Below are 21,458 nucleotides of genomic sequence, written 5' to 3' on the forward strand. Positions count from 1 at the left end.
TTCAGTTTAAAAATAAAGAAATGCCTAAGTGTTTCTCCCTGTACACAATAATCTTTTACTTTGACTTTATTGCTGAGAGTTTGTAAATTCAGAACCAATGTACATAGTTTCAATTCCGTACACTGGAAATTGCTATGGCTCTAATCTCGGTAAACAGTTTGATTTGGGACTGGCCCCATTTATAGCAGTCAGATTAGATATTTTAAGATGCAGGATATTGATCTATATCAAGTAGTACTAGTTTTAATAATGTACGCTATGATGGAATAAATGGTCCCCATTACCCCTTTTTGAAGGGGTGAAACTGGGGGGAGCCCCAGCATCGTTGTTCAGATTGAACAATCTGGAATTCTGTACACTATTTTACAAGAGATACTGTTTGTTTCATCCATGTACCTTATGACACAGTTATTGTCTCAACATGTGCTTTTGGAGGGCTGCTACTCCCAGAGTGGCCCAGCAGTTGCATGTAACACTGATAGTTTTGAAGATTCCACAACTGTCTAGACAGCCCAATGTTTTATACCTCATAGTGGAAGTACTGTATTTACCTAAATCCAAGAGTAGCATTTTCCCAAGTTCTTTGATATAACAAATGCAGGGGGTGGGGTGGGGATCTTCTGTACACCAATACAGTATTTTGGTACATGCTATTGGACTAATGGAACACGGAAGGATGCCAGGGTTTTCATTTGATCTTTAGAAATCACAGGGCACAAATGTACAAAGTCTTTGTCTTTCCATTCAGCATCCTCTTGAGCCTTTCACCAAGCCAGGTACTTAAATCTAATAACCAGTGATGCTGTTTTCATGCTGTGTCTCAGTTTGGGGTCCGATGCAAGAAGTACGTATACATGTGCATGGTATAATCTTGGTTTTGGTGATTATGTCTCTTTACATGACTGCTATGTGATGTGTAACTCTCTGTTGCTAGTGGAGAGTGGAAACTCCGACAGCCAACTGGATCAGACGCGATTAGGAATTGTTAGCGTTCGCATTATGGTCCATGAGTGGCCGATGGCATCCGGCTCCGAATTGCAGTTGATTGTTGTTCAGGAGGAAGTGATAGACATTGATGGCAAGCAGGTAACTAAATATTTCCTTTAAGGATCTTTGTCTTTGATGTAGTCATAATTCAATAAAAAGTATGTGTAAAAAAAAAAAAAAAAATATATATATATATATATATTTCCTTCAAGGATCGTTTTTGCTGGCCTAGTTGTAAGTCCACAGGAGCGCATTTGTGTTCCAGTGAGGGTGTGCAGTTTAGATCTGTACTGTGCTCTGTACCACCAAAGCAGTCCTTCTGTGGTCTGGTGCTTATGCTACCACATGTCCTCTTGGAGCAGTAGATGTAGGTGCTGAGTATATAATTTGTTCTGTTCTTTGAAGCAGCACAATTGAAAGCATGATTACTCAGAAGTGAGCTCCACGGAGTTCAGTGGGGCTTACTCCCAGGTGAGTGTGCATTGGACTGCAACCCTTCTTGCATTGCTTTTCAGTAATTATATCAGGCCCTTAGGAAGATGTGTATATGTTCACAGGAGAGTGCAGTTCCTATAGCATCTAGTTTTCATGCAGAGTTCTTTGTTTATCTCTTTTTATTTTTTTCCTTGCCCAAGCTTATTGTAGAAGGCACTCTCAAGCTAATCTCCATTGAGCTAAGATGTGGGCCTAGGGCTGGCTACTAGACTTTCCTAGTCATGGTTTAGCATGGAACTGAACAAGTTTCTTTTGATACAGGAGGTGGACCTCCGCCCCCGCTTCTGATAGGCACATTCACCTGTGCCCAGGTAGTGAAGAGAACGAGCACAGTACATGTGTGTGCACATATGTGGTGCCTGCAGATTCATCCCAAATGTTGTTTCATTTTTGTGGTCTTGCGCAACAGTAACTGCTTACTAGATCTGTGAGAAGTTCCAGCTACTGTAATGAAGCACTAAATCCAAACACATTTTGTGGTCTTACTGGGGGTGGTAGCTGTCGGGTGGGAAGCTTAAAAATTCTTTAAAAAAATTATTTCCCAATGGTGTTCTTGTGCAAGAACACCATAACAACAACACACTAGAGCAATGGGAAGATCTGACACATCATTACCTCACTAAAAAACGATATATCATGGGACACCCCAACTACCTAGGAAAAAGAAAACAAAGGACCTACTTTGCCCATAGCCAAACTGCCCTGAGCCATTTTTGGAAGGGCGGTATAGAAATCAAATACATACATACATACATACATACATACATACATACATACATACATACTTGCCAGCCAGTTCAAGTGCCATGGAAGCACACGGTGTCCATAGCTACATCCAGGACTACCGTTCCCAGTACTCTGGCTCAGAACACACACCCATCCAAAGCCCTACAACCAAGGACTCCCCTGCTTTAGAGGTGGAATCTGACCCTGAATGGGATGTGGAATCCAACCTGCTCCGTGACAGAGATTCTGGTGTCCCCTGCAATCGCTGGAGGTATGACATGCGATGGCGTTGGAGACATAGCTCTCCTTATTCTTGGCGCTCATCTAAATATGCTTGGGATTGCTTTGCAAACCACTCATCTGATTGCTATGCCCCCTTGCACGAGGAAGCGGGTGGAATGTTTGCTCATTTATCCCGAACCGGACTACCATCACTGGTACCTGAGGGACCAGTACTGGGTTTCCAGGTTGGGGGACCTGGCTGCTGGCTATGGGCTAAACCCTTCTAACTATTACTCACACTCTTGATCTCACTCAGCAAGGCATACTGCCCAGGGTCCCTCCACAGTGACTGCCAGAGAAACAAAGAAATCTCCTCACCCTACAGCTATGCAGTCCTCGTCTAGGGCAGATGGCCAGAACATACATCTAAGGGAGGTCATGGCTTCCACACACACCCTCCAACTGCTGACCCAATACAAGATTTTATGCGGGGGCCAGCCTCTGATATGGAGGATGATCCTGCTTCCCCACTGTATTCATTGGATGAGCAGATCGACCCAACTGTTTCAGAGTGTATTGAAGAAAATCTGCTGCCAGGGGATTATCACCCTTACACAGAGCAGCTACAAAGAATGGCATCTTACCTGGGCTTGGAGGTGCAACAGGTCCTCAGGATCTTAAAGAGCCAGTTGTTGGCCTCATGCAGTCTGGGGCTGGCACTCCCATCTCCTTCCCTCTTCTCCTGACCATCTCTTGTAGTAAAGAGCACCTGGGAAAAGCTGGCTTCCATTTAACCAACTTCTAGGAAGCTTGAACTTCCGGATAAATGAAAAAGATACTGGCCATCTCCTCAAGTGTCACAAGCCGAACTCTATCGTGGTGGAGAGCTCCCAGCATGGCTCCTACCAAAAGCCACTCTTGACATCTTCAGATCTTGATGGAAAGAAATTGGACAATTTTGGCTGGAGAACCTATGCCATAGCTAGCCTACAAGTGAGAATAGCCAACTAGCAAGGTTGCAAGGCTAGATATGCACATTTCCTTTTTGAGAAGCTTCAACCCTTCATAGGTCAGTTACAGCCAGAGCAGAAAAAAGTAACTATGGCGTTTTTGTCAGAAGGCCTACAGATTACTAAGCAAAAATTGAACTTAACTCATCATGAAGCTAACTGTGACTCAAGATCCATGGTGGTGGCTATAGCCTTGCGTTGACATGATTGGCTAAAATCCACTTCATTAACCTTGGAGGCCAAGCTCCATATTGAGGATCTACCATTTGAATGAACCTTTTTGGCAAAGGCACTGATGGGACCTTAGAGAGAGTACACAAAATGAAGTTGACTGCTTGGTCCATGGGTCTGCAGTCCTACAATCTGGAACAATCCAAGTTTTGCTCCTGGTCATCACAGTCCCAACCCAGAGCCCAATATTATCCTTTCCATGCTCAGGAGCAACGTAAGAATAGATGTCAACCCTACTAGTCCTTTCAGAAGTCATCCTTGCAGCTGGCCAAGACCCCACCAAAGGGGAAGTCTACTTATGCCAAGAGATCATGATGTTTGTTCCCCATTAGCCTCTTATTTGTTCCCCTATGCAAACAGGAGGTAACTACTGATCACTGGGTGTTAATGATTGTGCGTATAGGCTATGGCATAGAGATGAGCACCCCCCCCCCCAACAAGAATTTTAAAGACGTAATTGTCTCCCGTACTTCAGCAGGAGATTCTGAACCTCCTTCAGAAGGGATACAACTGGTCTACAAAAACTTCTATGTAGGCTTCTACTCATGTTATTTTGCTTTTCCCAAGCAGGACAGGGGCCTGAGACCATCTTTGGACCTCCACAGTTTCAACAACCTTATCATATCGGTTCTATATGATGAGCTCACACATCTTACCACTACTATTCCAGAATGTTTGGTTTGTGTCTATAGATCTGAGATACACATTTTCATATCTCTGTTAGCCCCTCTCTCCAGAAATACCTGCATTTTTGCATGACATGATCTACCAATACAATGTTTTGCCATTTGGCCTTTCCTCTGCACCCCGAGTTTTAACAAAATGTATGGCCGTAGTAGTCGCCCACGCACGGGAACACTCTACTATGCTATTCCTTTACCTGGATGATTGGCTCCAAACACCAGCTCCAACAACATGTGGGCATGACACTTACCCTATTGGACAGTCTCGGATAACAGGTTAATCGGGGGGGAGCGGGACAAACCTTACACCCTCACACACCATAGAGTACATTGGCTTTTGTCTCAACTCCAGGACCATGTTAACGTATCTTCCTCAGTGGAAAATTCATGTATGCTTTTCAACTTTTACTCCTTACGCCTTTACGCCATTTCCCCATGGATTCGATAAAAAACTGACACAGTTGTTGAGCAGGCAGTTCTGAGTGTAACAACGCCCCTTCTATCACGAATAGTGCAAACAGAAAACTTTGAGAAACCACAGAAGGTTGAATGGGGGCTTGGGTGAAATGACATGATGGAATGCTGTTTTACCTCTTACTTCATAATAAACAGGCATTCATGTGCCTGTGTAAAAATAAAAATTGTGTATATATATCTCCAACTGGAAGGGAACTTTGGCTTCCTGACCCCCTCAAGACCTCTGCCTGACCAGAGTCACTCCTAGACACAGGGCGTAGCAAGGTTGGAGTGGGCCCAGAGACAAGATTTTAAACCCCCCCCCCCGAAGCTCAGCTCATAACAAAATCTTAAGAGATGCTGTTCTGGTAGTTCCAGGTCTTAACGCTCCCATCAGTTTTGGAGGATGAATACAACTGAAGGAAGCCCAGGCGGGTGCATGGCTGGGGGAGTCAGTCATGTGACTTGCCTCTGGGCCCCCCCCCAGGCAGTGGGCCCCCAGACAACTGTTATCCCCTTGCCCTGTTATAGTTATGCCCCTGCCTAGCCAGGTAGCCACAGCTCCATCTCATGGGTCTCTCCACACAGCTCTGCAAAAATGTCAGCATATCCCACACTACTCTTCTCGACACTCTTCCAAAGTACAACCTTTAAAAGACACTTATGTTATGCATTAAGGTCCAGTTGTCATGAAAAAAGCCGAATAATGCCTCTGGCTGTATGAACAACACTTTGCTGTTACCATACTGAAGGCGCTGTAAATCCCGATCTCGTCTGAACTCCCCCCCCCCCAACCCTAATTGTAGTGAAGCAGGAGTAAATTGCCATCTGGAAAATGCCCTGGTCAGCCAGACATTTAATAACAGTGCTATGGTGCTGGTGTCGTGAGAGAGCCCCTAGTTTTATAGAAGTGACGGAGTCCATTGTCCATCCAAACAGCTTTGTTAGCCCAGCAGTTAGAATGTGTTATGTTCTGTGTGAATTCCAGCCTGAGAGAACTTGCCACACCCAGTTGTTCATTGTATAGTGCTGTTAACTGATCTACAGTAATTCTGAATTTTATTTTTAGCACTTCCATTGTTTTACACAATATACTCAGAAATGTGATGTGGAGTAAATGTAATTATTATCACTAGGAAGTAGTCATTAGTGTGCTACTAGAAAATTCCCTGCTCCATAATGCAGGTCTCTCTAATTTCAATTAAATTTATTAAATATGTAACTCTTAATCATATTATTATTCCAAGCTTGGCACCAGGCACTCTGGCAATGCATCTAATGACAAGCTTATATCAACCTCTGCATCTTGCTCCATTCATTTTAGTGACAAGTCCAGTAGTTAAGGTCTAGATTGTGATCCAGGGGTGTGGGCGATGCAACCCGGATTCAGGTTGGATTCCCCCACTCCAACTTCCACACCTTGTCTCAGTGTCACACCAGTTAGTGAGATCTGAGTAATAAAAGGGTAGCAAAAATATAAGTTTTTCTGCGCTGTATTGATTTTTTATCTGCTCCAGTTTTGATTTCATTTATACATTTAACTAGTGTTCTCTAGTGCATTCTGTTCTAATGCACATAAGAGTGCATTGTTCTCTCTTATGACTGTTTGTGATTTCTCTTCCTTGTTTAGGAAGAACCATCCAGTATAAGCACTTCATTGCTGACGCTGAAGTAAAAACCACAAGCAGCAACACTCCTAAAAACATGCATTTAGAAGCCAGTTGCTCTGATTCAGAGCCAGCTACTTCCGGTTAAGCATGCTGAGTAAAAGACAATGATTCTTAATAAATGACAGATTTGTTAAAGACTAATCTCAGCACAGTTGCACTGAAGCCTGCAGTATTACTCCCACACTGTTCCAGGCAGCATGAGTCACAAATCACTTGAGTCATTTTCACCCTGTTGGCTTTTGTAAGTTGCATCATAATGTTGCAAGCTACAAATCGCATAAAGACTCCACATCAGAATGCCAGAAGAGATTCAGTGTTAACTATAAAGTGATGCATATTTGGGCAAAAATCCTTAATTCACCATATAACAATGAGGTCTGTATTGGGGTGTGTGTGTGTGATCATCACTCAGGAAAAATATTTTAAGGTCATTAAAAAGGCTCACTGAAAAAGCAGTCCAGTATGCTGTGCCAACTAAAAAATGGCATGTTCAATGTTAAGAGAAGGAAAGGAATTTAAAATAGAACTGTGGGTAACAAAGTGCCGTTCTTTAAATATGCGTAGCTCCTCCCTGGTCCAGTTGGACTGGTGGTGGCCGAAGGCCCTTTGCTTGGTTTGAGGGCGGGGGAGTAGCTTGGTGCCCCCTTGCTCCATCCTAAATATCCATTCTTGGCAAATAGTACTTTTCAAGCCTTGCTGATGTGTTTTGTGTCTATAGATCAGCCACATCCAAGTCTGGGGGCTTTGTTTGGAAGGGTAGAGCAGGCAATTCTTGGCCACCCAGTCTGACATAGCTAGTAATAGTCCCTTTCCTCCTCAGTTGGTCACTGGCTAGCTATTTCCATTAGACAAATGCTAGTGCACATGATTAGCTATGAGTCAATGTATGGAGAGAGGTGGTCTTCCCCCCCACCCCGCCCTCACTGTTTGCAGCTGTGTCCAGGATTTCTGTCAGTGACATAGTCAGCCTTGCCAGTGTCCTGAACCATCCATGCATATAAATTATTTTGTCAGTAGTAGTAGTAGTAGTAGTAGTAGTAATATTTATTATTATTATAAACATTATTTGTTATCTGCCCCATTAAAAATTGTTCTCTGGGGCATTAAAATACACAATAGAAACAGATAACATATTAAATCATAACAGACAAAAATGTAAAAAGAAAATACAATACAAAACAGCTTTAAAACTCATTTTAAAATTAGTTAAACATCTAATTAGTTAATAGTCAGAGATCATGCAGTGCAGTTAATTTTGTAGCAGGCACAGTTGTGTGTGTACTCTGCAAGTGCAAACATTAATATTTGGCATGTAATTCAGCTACAATTTTCTCCTCCTCATTCATTTTTAATAGAGTGGTTCTCATCTCTTTGGCTCTCTTTTTGTTTTGTTCATATTTGCTTGCAGGCCCTCACTGCCCCAAGCCTGCCTTTAGTGATCACACAGGTGAAATTTCACATATGAATGATGGATTGAGTAGAGCCCTCCTCTAGTAATGCCCTAATGAAAGAACAGCTACAAGAGGGGAAAGTGTGCTCTTCTTTAAAGAAGAGTCCATGCTGCTTCCCTCCTTCACTATAATATCTCCATTTGGTGAGAATAGGATAAAGGGTTACAGTGTATTAAGTCTTACATCAATGGAGGTATTTTTGTCTAGAGATTCTGTATGTCTTTTGCACACCTGCCGTTTTGTTTTCACCTGTGCCACTCTTTCTTCTAGATGACTTCTCACAATATTGTTACATTTATCATCCGCAGGTTCAGCAAGATGAAGTGACTGAAATAGATATATTAGTAAAGGACTTGAGAGTCCTTAGGCACTCAAACTACACTGTTCCTTTGAAGGAAAGCATGCTGTATTCCATCCCCAGGAACAGTGATGTCTTATTCACACTTCCAAACATTGCAGGAAAAGGTACGAAGTGACATTTATCTCTGTCTTATTGATTTCTGTTGTCCATTATACAGGGCATTGCTAACTTAAAACATATATAAAGTCTGGATACATTGCCCAGACTTTCATTAGCTATTGTGTTTGAGCAATACACCTTTTACAAACTTCACGGTCCAATCAAATTAGTGCTACACTAAGATTTTCTTTTGTATTTTTATTGTCTAGTAAGATTCTTAGATATATTTGGCCATCCTTTGGTTTTTTATTTTGTCCACTAAAGTATTGGTATCAGCAGATTTGAAATGAAAGCCCTGGGAGCCATCTGCCTGGTAAAGTAACGTGTTCTTTTGATGTTTGTTTAAGCAGAGATTGAAAGTCCACTGCAAACAACCAGCCAGTACCTTCTCAGGCAAGTGGAAACTACTGTAGATGAAGAGACACTACCTGGCAAATTACCAGAGACTCCTCTTAGAACAGAACCTCCATCCTCTTACAAGGTATGTTTCCTGTAATCATTACTCCCTCTATTGGTGGAGTATCTCCATAACAGACAACTCCAGAAGTCTAAATTAGAGGTTTGCACAAATCGTTTTTTGCTGTTGGAACTGACTTTGAATCAAATTGCAAAAAATTTGAATCGATTCGTTGAACTAGCCACTGCTGGCTAATTTGACAAATCAATTCGAGAATTCGCAACTTGTCCATAGGGAACAATGGGGAACGTGAATCACCCCACTGATGATTCTGGGTGGTTTACAGCATCATAAAACAAATTAAAACTAAAACCTTAAAACCACAAGTCTAGTTAAAAAGCTTGGGTGAATAAATGTGTCTTCAGAGACTTTTTAGAAGTTGTTAGAGACTGGGAGGCTCTTATTTCAGCAGGGAGCCCATTCCAGAATTTTGGGGCAGCAACGTAGAGGGCCTGTCCCTGTGTGGCCACCAGACAAACTGGTGGCAACTGCAGACGATGATCTCAATGGGCGATGGGGCTTATAGTGAAGAAGACATTGAGGCTATTCTCACAGTCGGCTGAAGTCGGGCTAAGGGAGCCTAGCCCGATTTTGGCCGATCGTGTGCTGCAACAGGAGCCACACGGCTCCCAGCAGCAAACCTCCCAAAGTACCCCTCCCCTTAGCCGAGGTTAACGGAGTGAATGCTCTGTTAACCTCATCTTTTTGATCGTGTATTGCCGCAGTGCGGCTCCATGCCACGGCAACACATGAGGAGTCTCCTGGGCTTGGGGGTCTCTCTAGCATGCCCTGCGCGCTTATGTGGGGCATCCTGGAACTTCTGAGGGCCGCGTGGCCCCCGATCCCTGCAGCCCTCGCCAGCTCAGTGATGGAGCTGGCAGTCATATGGGTGGCCGATCCGGCCTCCCAGGGCTGCAATTGTAATTGTGTGCAGGGAGAGTGGGCTAAGCTGGTCTTGAGAGCTGGTCTTGTGGTAGCAAGCATGACTTGACCCCTCAGCTAAGCAGGGTCCACCCTGGTTGCATATGAATGGGAGACCACATGTGTGAGCACTGTAAGATATTCCCCTTAGGGGATGGAGCCGCTCTGGGAAGAGCATCTAGGTTCCAAGTTCCCTCCCTGGCAGCATCTCCAAGTCAGAGCTGAGAGAGACTCCTGCCTGCAACCTTGGAGAAGCCGCTGCCAGTCTGTGTAGACAATACTGAGCTAGATAGACCTATGGTCTGACTCGGTATATGGCAGCTTCCTATGTCCCTATGGACCACCATAAATAGGGAAATTCTGTAACAACTGGAGTTTCCGGACTACATACAAAGGCAGCCCCACATACAGTGCATTGCAGTAGTCAGGTCTGGAGGTTACAAGCATATGTACTACTGTTCTGAGGCAGTTTATCTCAAGAAATGGATGCAGCTGGCGTATTGCCCAAAGCTGATAGACAGCACCTTGGCCACTGTCTTGACCTGAGACACCAGGGAGAGGTGTGGATCCAGAAGCACTCCCAGACTGCATACCTGTTCCTTCTGGGGAAGTGTGACTCCATCCAGAATCTGCAGATCAAAATTGCCAGTTTTAAAGTTAAGAATGGTGTGAAGAGAGCAGCTAAAGTCTGCCTCCCGCCCTTGAAGTACTAGAGTTTTGGCTTTCCCCTGAACTTCTGTAAGTTCAGAACAAACACAACACATACTTTACAGAAATTGTTGACATATTGTGTAATAATGGCCACTAAAGTATATGAATTTTAAGAAGCAATGGAGAAATTCTTGGACAATAGGTCTCTGAGTGGCTGTTCACCATTTTAGCAAAACGAAACCTCCATATTCAGAGGTAGTATACGAGGGTATAAGCAATTTGTCACATTTGCTATGTTGTTCCATTTGTAGGTAATGTGCCAGTGGGTAGAAGACTTGAGGAAAAAGCTCTGCATATTCTGGCTTCAATCTTTTCCAGTATTCTTTAATTTTATGGAAGTCATTGTGGTTGGAGTTGTAGGAGCAGCTTTAATCCTAAAAGTCCTAAAATGTGTTTGTCCCTCATGTGAACCCAAGTAAGTACTTTTCACATTTTGTCATCTAAAAGCAAACTGCTTCTTTCTAATGAGTCCTGCTCCTTGGGAGTCCCAACCTCTGTTCCCTCAGACTTTCTCCCTTATGCTTACCCAGTGGTATAGGAAGCCCTATAGTAGCCCGTGTTCTGGACTGCCCCGTCAAGCACCCTGCTCCTCTCCATTATCATGTCGGAGTCCAGCGTTGGCCCCTCTGTGCCACCCCTTGCCTTCCTGCCCTGTTTCACCACTGCTGCTGTCACCTCCACTGCATTCCTCGCCTCCTCCCTCCACTGCCCACCTGACTTTGTGTGGGCTCCTGCTGGGCAAGCAGGCAGATTGGTTGTTTCTCACACAAAGAGAAAAAGCAACTTGTCTGCTCTCTTGCTAGCAGAAGGGTTGCTTTTTATTTCGCTCATGCAGGAGTGGAAACAATCGATCTACTGGCTCGCTGCAGGAGCCCACACAAGGTGGGCAGAGGACTCGGAAGGCAGTGGCAAGGCAGGGGGTGGTGAAGAGGGGCCAATGCTAGGCCCTCACATGCTAACAGAGAAGAGCAGGGGTGGCTCCTCAGGAGAAGGCGGCTTGTGTTCTTCAGACAAATCTGCCCGATCACAGCTCCGCCCCGTGCTTAATCTGAACTGCTTAACAGGCTGAGGAATTTGATTGATTGAGGGGTTAGGACTAGAAGTTACTGATCCTTTTATTTAGATATAGGACAAGAAAATGGGGTTTAAATATATCCAGTAGAGATGTGCAAATTGATTCAAGCTCGAAGCAGGTCGTCCTGAGTTATTCAAACTTGAAACGAAACGCCTCTAAAGTAAAGGTTCTGATTTGAACTTGAATCGATTTGAGTGCCGTTTTGGCAGGCTTTCCATCCTTGCTGATTGGTTTTCTGACACTGGCTTCCTATTGGCTTGAGATCTTCCTTCTTAGTTGGCTTATCATCATATAAAATGTTGTCATGGGCAACTGTGCCCCCATTTGGCTGGAGGGGGAACAAAAAAGGAGGGAACTTCAAAATGTTTTCAAAGTGCCCGGGGAGGGGAGGAGAGGCGAGGCAGAGAAAGCCCTTAATGTGCTCTCGAAGAGGATACATGGAGAGGAGGAAGGAATTCTGGAAGGTATGATTTTGTGGTTTTTCTTCTTTCATTACTGTGTATAATATGCTGTGATATTCCTGCTATATTATTAACTGTCTGGTTTTGCTGGATCTCAGATTGACAAAGGCCGAACTTGAGTACCTGCCCGACTTCCTTGAGTTGTGGTTTGGTCTGTTTGTGAGATGGTGTGGTGAGAAATGGACAGTGTGGCAGCTCAGTTCTGTAATATTTTCTTGGTGATTGTTGTGAGATGAGCCCCATGTATGGCCTCGAGACTAACTTGTGCGGCCTCAAGACTAACTTGTGCTAGGGGCGTGCACAAAACTAGTTTTTTAAGTTCGGCTCGAATTCGGACTGGATTCAAGCCGGCCTGGTTTTGCCCCCAGTTAAACCAGACCTGGTTAGAGTTCAACTGGCTCAGAGCTCTACTGGTAAGGGGGAATCTAGTGAGGATTCCCCTTAACCAGTAAAGGGGCAGGGTAGAGGGTGGGGCAGGGAAGTAAATAGCTACTTACAAGTGCTGCCAGCACCAGCAGTGATGGCTCCCTACCCCCTCGCCGGTATCCCTCAGAGTTGGCAGGGCCGGCAGCGGCCCAGTTCAGGTCTCTGTGCATGTATGGAGGCTATTTTAGTGACTTTTACACATGTGCAGAGACCATTTGCATGACCACTCTAATCACCCCATTGTTCCCCATGGGTAGTTCCTAGGGACACTAAAGTGGGTTGGTTGGGTGATAGGGCGTGATGGGTGCTATCTACCACCCAACCCACAAAAGAATTAGGATTCTATGGGGGTTTGGGGGAAAGTTTAAAATTTGGTTAAATAACCTACTTGCCCATTTCTTTTGTGGTTTGGTTGGGTGGTAGGTAGGATCCATCATGCCCTGCCACCAAACCCAGTTTAGTGTCCCTAGGAGCTACCCATGGGGAATGAGGTGATTTGAGTTCCCCATGGCCAAATCACTCTAATTGATTTGATTCGTTGAAACAGCCAGCAATGGCTGCTGCTTCGATGAATCAGTTTGAGGATTTTCGTTTTGATTTTTAATTTTTCGTTTCAAGCTTGAATTGCAAAATCAAATTTGAATACATCTAATATCCAGTTGCAAAGTTAACACACTATTTGTTGAACTTAATTGACAAATTTTGAATTTTTGAAATCTTAAGTTTTAATGACTTGTGTCTTTTCAGGGGAATCCATCTTGATGTTGATGTCAGTGTCATACCTGTGGTTGCAATCAGTTTACTGCCAGATATCCCAGAAAAGTCAAACAATATAGAGAAATGTATTTAAAAGACAAGTTTACCTTAATTGTAAAATATTAACCTGATGTTTGGCACTTGATTCTTAATATATTGTGTACTGCTGCCTGTTGAGAAAAACCTATGAAATATCAGTGTGTTAAAGGACACTTACTGTAAGCCTAAGGCCCAAAAGAATTCACCTTGTTTCTTTTAATTCCAACCACCCTAATATGTTTTTGACAAAAAAAAGGTAGCAAGTGTTTCCTTCTATAGGACTTCAGTAAGTTCTAACTTCTATGAAGTAGTTTCCCAACTCCTTATATTAAAACAAACAAACACTGGTTTCATGAACCTGCTCTGCCAACCCAAATACAGTCTTGGAAACTATTCTTACAGGTTTCAGTAAGAGATACCTCCATGTAAAATTTCCTAATAAATGTGTGATTATACTTTACAGCCTTAAGCTCCAGAGTAATGGAAAAATAAGTGGTTAGACCCCAGTAACATGGAACACAATGTGAATGGGATGGTTGAGACCTGTAATACAAATAAACTAGGCCTACTATCCTTGTGTGTGCCTTGTGAGAGGAAACAGGTGAAGAAGTCAAGAGGAAGAAAGATTTCATATAGCTCTTACAATAGGTTGTTGCAATACTTCGTTTGGTGTACAAAAGGCAAGCACTTTATTCAATCACTGAAAATGTCTTCTCCCCACTAAAAGTTGCAAGCACTTGTCAAACAGTGTAAATGCACAAATGCCTTTGGGATACTGATTTATAAAGAGCGGTTTCCATACAGCTTTGTATGATCACAACTTTTCAATAAATCTATACCTGTTGAGAGAAACTGGAGATCATGTAGAGTTCTTCTCAAGGTAGATTAGGATAGCACGGCCTAACTCCTGCAAAACTGGTTTAAGTAGTATGCTGTACACTGATCAGCAGAGAATGTGTCCCAGGATCTTATGCAGAAGTGACACTCCTTAAATACCCAGGAAGGGAGATTGAGAGTTTAATACCCAAACACAAAACTCTGCAGGTGGCATGCATCACTGTATGCTCCTTCCACTCATGCAATTTCTCCCAAGTTCAACCCTCCTACTCAGAGGAGGAGCTTCTGACGGTATGCTGCTGTGCCAAAGGTTTGAATGCTATGCATCTTTATAGTACTAGAACTATTGCTATTTTCAGAGTGTTTTGTATTTTACATCACTTAACATATTTACTGAATGATAGTCACCTTTTCCAATGGCATACTTAAGATGGTACCATGCACCTAAAACACTTACGTAAGTCTTAAGGCAAAGAATTGGTTACAGTTCCATATAGCTATGAAACCGTTGTAGGAACACAACTCTTCTACACTAAACATTTCTGCATACTTCAATCAAGCTTCTGTTTTCCACGGTATCTCATCTGTTCACTTGGAAGAGTGTTTGGTATAGCCATACTTAACTTGAGGTAAACAGTTTAGTAGTCTAAATCAATGTCCAGTGCTTGATAAACATTAAAATATGTTCTGCATTGTCTTCAAAAGGGTATCCTTGCACTCACTGAACTACATTCTCCTGGGGCCAAACAATGTTACATTAACTCTGTGTTTGGCCCTGCATGTTTGAGTTATCCCTGCAGGAGGGAGAATCTGGACCATGGTACATGGATGTAACCCTTTCCTGACACATTGCAGACATGTTGAAACTCACACTACCAAAACTGCAGAAATTGAAGCTTTCCTCCCCAGACTAATTTCATGGGGGCTGCCATGGGAAAGGATTAAGTACCTTTGCTCTGCATGCCATAGTCTTGATCCTGATTCTGCCATGCCACAGCTGATTTAATTTGAGACCACACACATTGGACAAAACTATTCATTTAATAGGAAGTATAGTTTTGCGTTCAATTGCAATGAACACAAGAGGAGCAGGATGACAGTTTCGCCCGGTGATAAAATATTCTTTGAACACTGAGGATGAAATTTCCCATCATAGATTAGCTACTTAAATGAAATATGTTTAGGTTCCCTTTACAGAATTGCACCTTTATTTTGCAGTAAAGCAATCACCTAAGAGGACTCTTGAAGCATACAGAAGGGGCAACTGGTCGCACAGAAAAATGAGCTGCAGTTTAAAAAAAAACAACTACCTTTATTAAGTGTTTTGCTGTGTAATTACAAAAGTTAAAAAATAGTACTCAGTGCCTTGGAGCACTACTTTTTCATTACTTCCACAGTTGAAGACTTAAGGCAGATTTCTCAAGATAAGGCTTAGCATGATCCAAATTCGAGTATCCATTTCTCATATTTCTCAATGTCCACAGCAGAGACTGACTTAGAAACTTTCTTTAAAGCCATTTCAAAATCTTCCATTGTGGTTGGCATGTGCATTTCATCTTTGGAAAGATTTCTGATTTCTTCTGGTGTCAAGCCTTCAATGCGCCTTCTCATAGCCATTAGAGAAGCATCCCTGTTGAGATGCAAGAGAGCATTCTAATGAGAATACATAATTCCAAACAACTGGTACTAGAATGTTACAGGATGTCTGTAAAAGCCTACTGTCGATCTGGGTACACAGTGTACAGTTTGAGGAGGACATGGAGTGTGCTGGCCAAAAGGTAGGTAGGTAGGTGTGTGTGTGTGTGTGTGTGTGTGTGTGAGAGAGAGAGAGAGAGATTACAAAGCACATTAGCACTTGTGGGGTGGATGGCTAGCCAGCACACTCCCATTTATCCTCAATCCCAGGTACAGAATCTCTCAATAGGGCTAGAAGCTGAAGAGAGATATCAGAGTGGTGTTAGTTAAAGTAAGATTGCTTTCACAAGAAGGTTGGAAACAAATGGCACCTTCATATGTAGTAGCAAGTGAATCTACTTCAGCATGCCAGATAAGTCTAGCTTAGTAATCTACCTTTGAAACAGAGCCAATTTAGTGTGTGAACGCAACTTGCAGAGACATGATCCCCCTGCTCACACACTCTTTCCTCTCTGTAGTTACATTTTTCTTAATGTTTCTGTCTTGAGGGCCCACTACAGGTTTTCATGCTCTCTTTTTAGCAGTATCCCCACAATGTCAAAACTGTCTTCAGAGCAAGGCATCCCGACATCTGGATGTAGGAACATGACATCAGTTAGTGCAACAAGCAGAAGATTAAGGAGCAAGGTGGGAAAGAGGAGCTGGAGAGTCCAAGAAAGAGCAGACAGAAAAACAGGAGGAAGAGACAAATGGGGGAGACATTCTTTCAAGTGGCAGGGGAAGAATGAGAATTGACCCGAGGAGAAGAAAGGGAATATATGGCCAGGGTAAGGAATGAAGAAATGATAGGAAGAATGCCCTAGAGAAGAATGGAAGGAAAGGAGTGACAGACAAAACAAGAATGGAAGAGAAGAGAGGCATGAACACAAGGAAAGACAGTGCCTCCATAAATGGAGAGAACAGGGCAAGAAGCAAATGAACAGTAGAGTGGATTGAAACAACCATAGAGCTGGCAGAGTACCAAAAAGGGAGAGAAGCAAGGGATGGGGGAATGGAAGGATGGAGCTCAGCACCGGTGACTGCTTTCCTACACAGAAAGGAGCACCAGGGCTTACCAGCCTCCAATACTGCTTGAGAAGGTGGGGGACCATCCGTTGGCAGCAGAGTAAGACTGAACAGCTTTTGTGGAAGGTGGCTTTCCAGCCAAGCAACCAGGTAGCCTCCATCCTGCTGCTTCTTTGGTTTACCAGATAGGGTTCAACCTGCCTGCTTTCCTAGAATCAGGGGAGTGAAGACTTTCTAGCTGAGAAGTTGCTTCACTATAAAGAATCTAATGTGAATTGCAGTAGCGGTGCTGGTATAAGGCAACAACTGAACAGTAACTGGTGGTTATGAAAGTGGCATTTAAAATGGGACTTCTGAGAATGGGTGCTAAGACTATGGCCTGATGCACAGACAAAAAGTAGTACTGCAGTTTAACATACCTGCAGACATTGGTAATGTCGGCACCAGAATAACCTTCCATATTCTGTGCTATAGTGGCAAGATCAACATCAGCAGCAAGCTCCAGCTCCCGCAAGCTTATTCTTAAAAGTTCTTCTCTGCCTTTGGCTGGACAGAACAAACAAGAAGGACCAAAATGTAACACAAAACTGCTAAGTTGTCCCTGCATTTAAAAAATAAGTAGACTGTAAAATGGAAACTGCATGAACCACACACTACATTATGCATATTAATTAAAATGCAGAGCTTTTAAATTAGGCCCCTGTCCACAGTTTCCCTCTGTCCTCCTAGAATCTCTGTGCATATTAAAATGTGCCTGCATTTTAGAGCTTTCGGGTGTAAATCTCATTGGGCACATTGATAATTCCACTTTAATTGGTTTTGTCTGGATCCCATTTGTAGGGATCTCCTCAACAGGGTCTGCTATGAATGACTGATACTATCAAACACATATGGTGTTCAAGGTTTGGGATGTACAAAAGGATGGGCTTTCTTGAAATGAAGCCTTTATACCTGATGGTAAAGGAATATAAATTCTCTTTTCCAACCGTCGTCTTAATGCCTCATCAATATCCCATGGAAAATTAGTAGCAGCCAGTACCATAACCATTTTGGAAGGGTCATCATTTTCAGAAGCCCCTCCAACACCTAAACCAGAAGATAAGAGAAATCAGGAGGGTAGAAAGTTACATGCTCAATACTGGAAGTCAGCTCAAGTCATTAAAATCAATGTGAACGTTATCATCAATATCAAATGCAACATTACACCCAGTTACAATTGTTTGATCTTCTTGAGCATCACTGAGTTTCTGACCAATGATACTTAGTCACCTAAGATTATCTAACAGTACTTCAAACTGTATGAACTGTCCCTTGTTATTGAAGCTGCCCTGCCTGCAGCTGCATTTAACTACTTAAAAGGGAAAAACATGAACAGAACTGCCCAGACTGATCTTCAAGGAACGAATGCTTGTGAGAAGCCTACTCAGTGGTTTGCTAACTCAGCAGACCACTCAGGGTTTCCAATATCAGAAAGTTTTTCAGACAACAAATGCCTGTAGAGGTATGTGACTATTCACACAAGTACTTGTGGAGGGTGAAATATTTGGTATGTCTCACTCTAATCCTAGTCTTGCACTATACCACCAAGCGTAAGAACTGTGATAAGCAAATCACCATACCTTTCTGACATAGCAAGCAATGCAGTGTATCAGCCTAAGGCAGGGATGCACAACACATTGTTTGAAGGCCAAGGTCAATTTCCAGCAATTGCCTTAAATTTAATTATTACAAATATTAATGAAAGCAATTATAAGTTACTTGTGGATCTTTTTCCCCTCGTGAAGGGACTCACAATTTTAACCAAGGATAGTGGCCAGAAAATAGGCCCCTTCCTTGCTTAGTCACCGAGGCACATGCCAGCCACAAAACATTACCAAGTCTTCCCTGCTCCCTAAATGGCTGTTGCTTTCAGGTAGCAATCCTAGGCATGCTTACTTAAAAGTAAGCCTCACTGGGAACAATGTGGGAATATTCCCGAGTAAACATGCAGAGGATGGTGCTTTAAGGCAGTTGCACAGAGGATGGTTCCCTTAGGACACTGATCCTAAGAGTGGCCCTCTGGCCTTCCTGTTGCTGCAGGATAGTTCTAAAAAAAGTCCTTGCAGGCCAGATCCAGCCGCAAGGCCTTGCACTGTACAACCCTGGCCTACGGGGTCATTTAAAACACGTTAAGTGATCCTTCTGGGCCAAATTCCTGCCAGATAAATTCCTCAAAATGTACAGGGAAAGCAGCAGACACATGTTCAAAATTCAGAAAAAGAAAATGTTAAGCCAGCAGTGACTTTTTCAAAAGGGGCTCAAATGTGTTTGGCAAGCTTTATTAGAGACTGGGAAAATAAAGGTTTGACACTTCTCTCTCAACCACAATGCGGCACTGTGACTTCTATGGAACATCTGTCAACACTTCTTCCATATTTTGAGGACATATTTTGGACATGAACTATTGGATTCTATATTTTCAGCTGGATCATAGAGACTATCATTTTTCATCTATTTATATAGTATACAGATATATTAATTTGGATTTATTGTACACAACTTAAGTCTGGATAATTTTCAACCACCCAGTTTTATTACTATTATATTAAAACACTAGTAGCATTTGGATCCTTTTTTTTATGTCCTGAGTGGGTCATACCACAGAACATGGAATCTCCAAGTCCTGAGAATTCCAGCTTTCATTTTTTTAAAAAAATTGTCAACTCTTACCAACAAATTCCCCTCAAAGTCTATTTTGATAACATTTAGGAATGGGAAGGATTTTCAGTGGTGATGTCAGGGCCCCGCTTCCTGCCCTCCACTCATGACAATCATGAACTTTTCTGCTCTACTTCTGTACCCTTTGATTTACAAGTCTCATTTTCTTTATTGAGCATGAATCTAGAATGTCCACATTTTGCAGAATCCGAAATTATGCCACATCAGCATATATGGAACCCCAATATGGGAAGTGGAATCAACTGGGCAGCCTTGGGCAAGTCCCCATCTTTCAGCCTAAGCTCTTTGTGACATTAAAATGCAGCTTTAAGCTTCATAGAAGAAAGGCAAGACACAAAATTCAAACAAAATATATGCTGGCTCTGGAAATTTAAATGATCAAAGCAGATATTTTAATAAAAGTTTGCAGAATTTCTGCTGTGTTACTTTTTTTTTTTTCTACATTTACTTCATCCTGCCAACCAAAATTATTTACCATCCATCTGAACAAGTAATTCTGCCTTCACCCTTCGACTGGCTTCATGCTCCTCAGAAGTTCCTCTGCGACTACAAATAGAGTCTATCTCATCAATAAATATTGTTGCTGGTGCATAGAATCGAGCCTAGAGAGATGAGAAAGTGGCATCAGTTTAACCTGTTTAATTCACTGGAGTACACTGTGCTATATTAATATATAAATTCTTGGCTACATCAGCATAATCCTACTTATAGTGGTCTAATGCAGGCAAAGCTTATAGCCCTGCTCAAAATCCAGCCAGTTCCAGTAATGAAGCAGGAAACTATCACCCCATCAATTAAGCACACATAAGCCAAGATGTATGCTATAGCTGTGGTTATGGATGGGTCCCAGAGCCATTTTCAGGCAGCATCTTGCTACCTGCAGATAGTCAGACATTTTGCCGAGTATGAAAAAAGGAACTCCGAGTGGTGTCTGGATTTTTGTAGCTTTCCCCCAATTTCCATTCAAAGGATCTGAAAATTTTTAGTCACCTGGGTGCCTAAAAGAGTTCACACCCAGGAATTGGTTGCCCTCGCCCCAATCCTCCAAATCTATCCACGGCAAAGGGCTGACTCCTGAACATTTTATACCAGCAATGAAGAATTCAAGGGATCTTTCCACCCCAGGATGGGTAATCTACAGGTTAACCTAAGTTATACTGGTGAATGTTCAAAGCTGACAGGGCGACACCACTCCCATTTGACTTAAGGCTCCGGTGGAATCAAGTGGGTTGTCCACACCTATCCGCTCTGAGTTCAGTTTTACTGAAACCCAGGCAGCAGGGTCCTCTGCACAGGGTACTTCAAAAACTGAAACACTAAGTCTGTAAGAAGATAAAATACCAATTAAAACAGTGTGGCTAGACTTCTTGAACTCCAAATATATATGTATATACCACCCTTTGTTCTAAGACCTCAGGGTGTTTTTATATATTCTGCATAATATGCCTGCTCAAATACAAATACGCATATATCAATAATTAGCATGTTGCTACAATGCAGGATGAACTCTAATCTTCTACACTCTAATGAACACCAATATGCTAGAGCTGAAAAGCAAGTAAAATTATAAGTACATGCATCATTCACTAGGGCAGGGCTGTACAACTTCCGTCCTCCGGTTGTTATTGGACTACAACTTCCATAATCACTAGCCACAGTGGCCAATAGTCAGGGATGATGTAGTCCAATAACAACCGTGCAGCCCTACCCTGGGGACAGCAGTCCAGTTCAGATAGTTCAACAAGCTGTGGTCTCACAATCATCTGGTTTCATTAGCATAAGCTCAAGAAGTGCTGAGTCTGCATGCTCCCTCCTCCTCCAGCTTGGGTGCAAAGGTGTGACTGAGGAATCCCAAACTGTATCTGGAAGCTGTGGTTTACATGAACATATGCAGTTGCCTTATACAGAGTCAGACCACTGGTCTATCTAGCTCAGTATTGTCTCCTCTGACTGGCAATGGCCCTCC

General features: G+C 42.8%; 2 protein-coding genes across 7 annotated transcripts in view; one reads left to right on the forward strand and one right to left on the reverse strand.

The window, feature by feature from the left end:
• GINM1 (glycosylated integral membrane protein 1) overlaps positions 1 to 14,089 on the forward strand; it is a 51,577-nt gene extending 37,488 nt beyond the window's left edge. For all 3 annotated transcript variants that reach the window (XM_053292099.1, XM_053292078.1, XM_053292088.1), the window contains exons 9-13: positions 935 to 1,086; positions 8,240 to 8,396; positions 8,742 to 8,872; positions 10,732 to 10,895; positions 13,190 to 14,089. In XM_053292099.1, the coding sequence (XP_053148074.1) occupies positions 935 to 1,086; positions 8,240 to 8,396; positions 8,742 to 8,872; positions 10,732 to 10,895; positions 13,190 to 13,292 (707 nt within the window). In that variant the 3' untranslated portion in view covers positions 13,293 to 14,089. The remainder of the gene's footprint in view (positions 1 to 934; positions 1,087 to 8,239; positions 8,397 to 8,741; positions 8,873 to 10,731; positions 10,896 to 13,189) is intronic.
• Positions 14,090 to 15,365: 1,276 nt separating this feature from the next.
• Positions 15,366 to 21,458, reverse strand: part of KATNA1 (katanin catalytic subunit A1) — a 32,974-nt gene continuing 26,881 nt past the window's right edge. For all 4 annotated transcript variants that reach the window (XM_053292132.1, XM_053292142.1, XM_053292113.1 and 1 more), the window contains 4 exons: positions 19,968 to 20,094; positions 17,726 to 17,860; positions 17,194 to 17,320; positions 15,366 to 15,704 (listed from right to left, as the gene is read on the reverse strand). In XM_053292132.1, the coding sequence (XP_053148107.1) occupies positions 15,506 to 15,704; positions 17,194 to 17,320; positions 17,726 to 17,860; positions 19,968 to 20,094 (588 nt within the window). In that variant the 3' untranslated portion in view covers positions 15,366 to 15,505. The remainder of the gene's footprint in view (positions 15,705 to 17,193; positions 17,321 to 17,725; positions 17,861 to 19,967; positions 20,095 to 21,458) is intronic.

This window comes from Hemicordylus capensis, chromosome 1 (genome assembly GCF_027244095.1).
Source record: "Hemicordylus capensis ecotype Gifberg chromosome 1, rHemCap1.1.pri, whole genome shotgun sequence".
NCBI lineage: Eukaryota > Metazoa > Chordata > Lepidosauria > Squamata > Cordylidae > Hemicordylus > Hemicordylus capensis.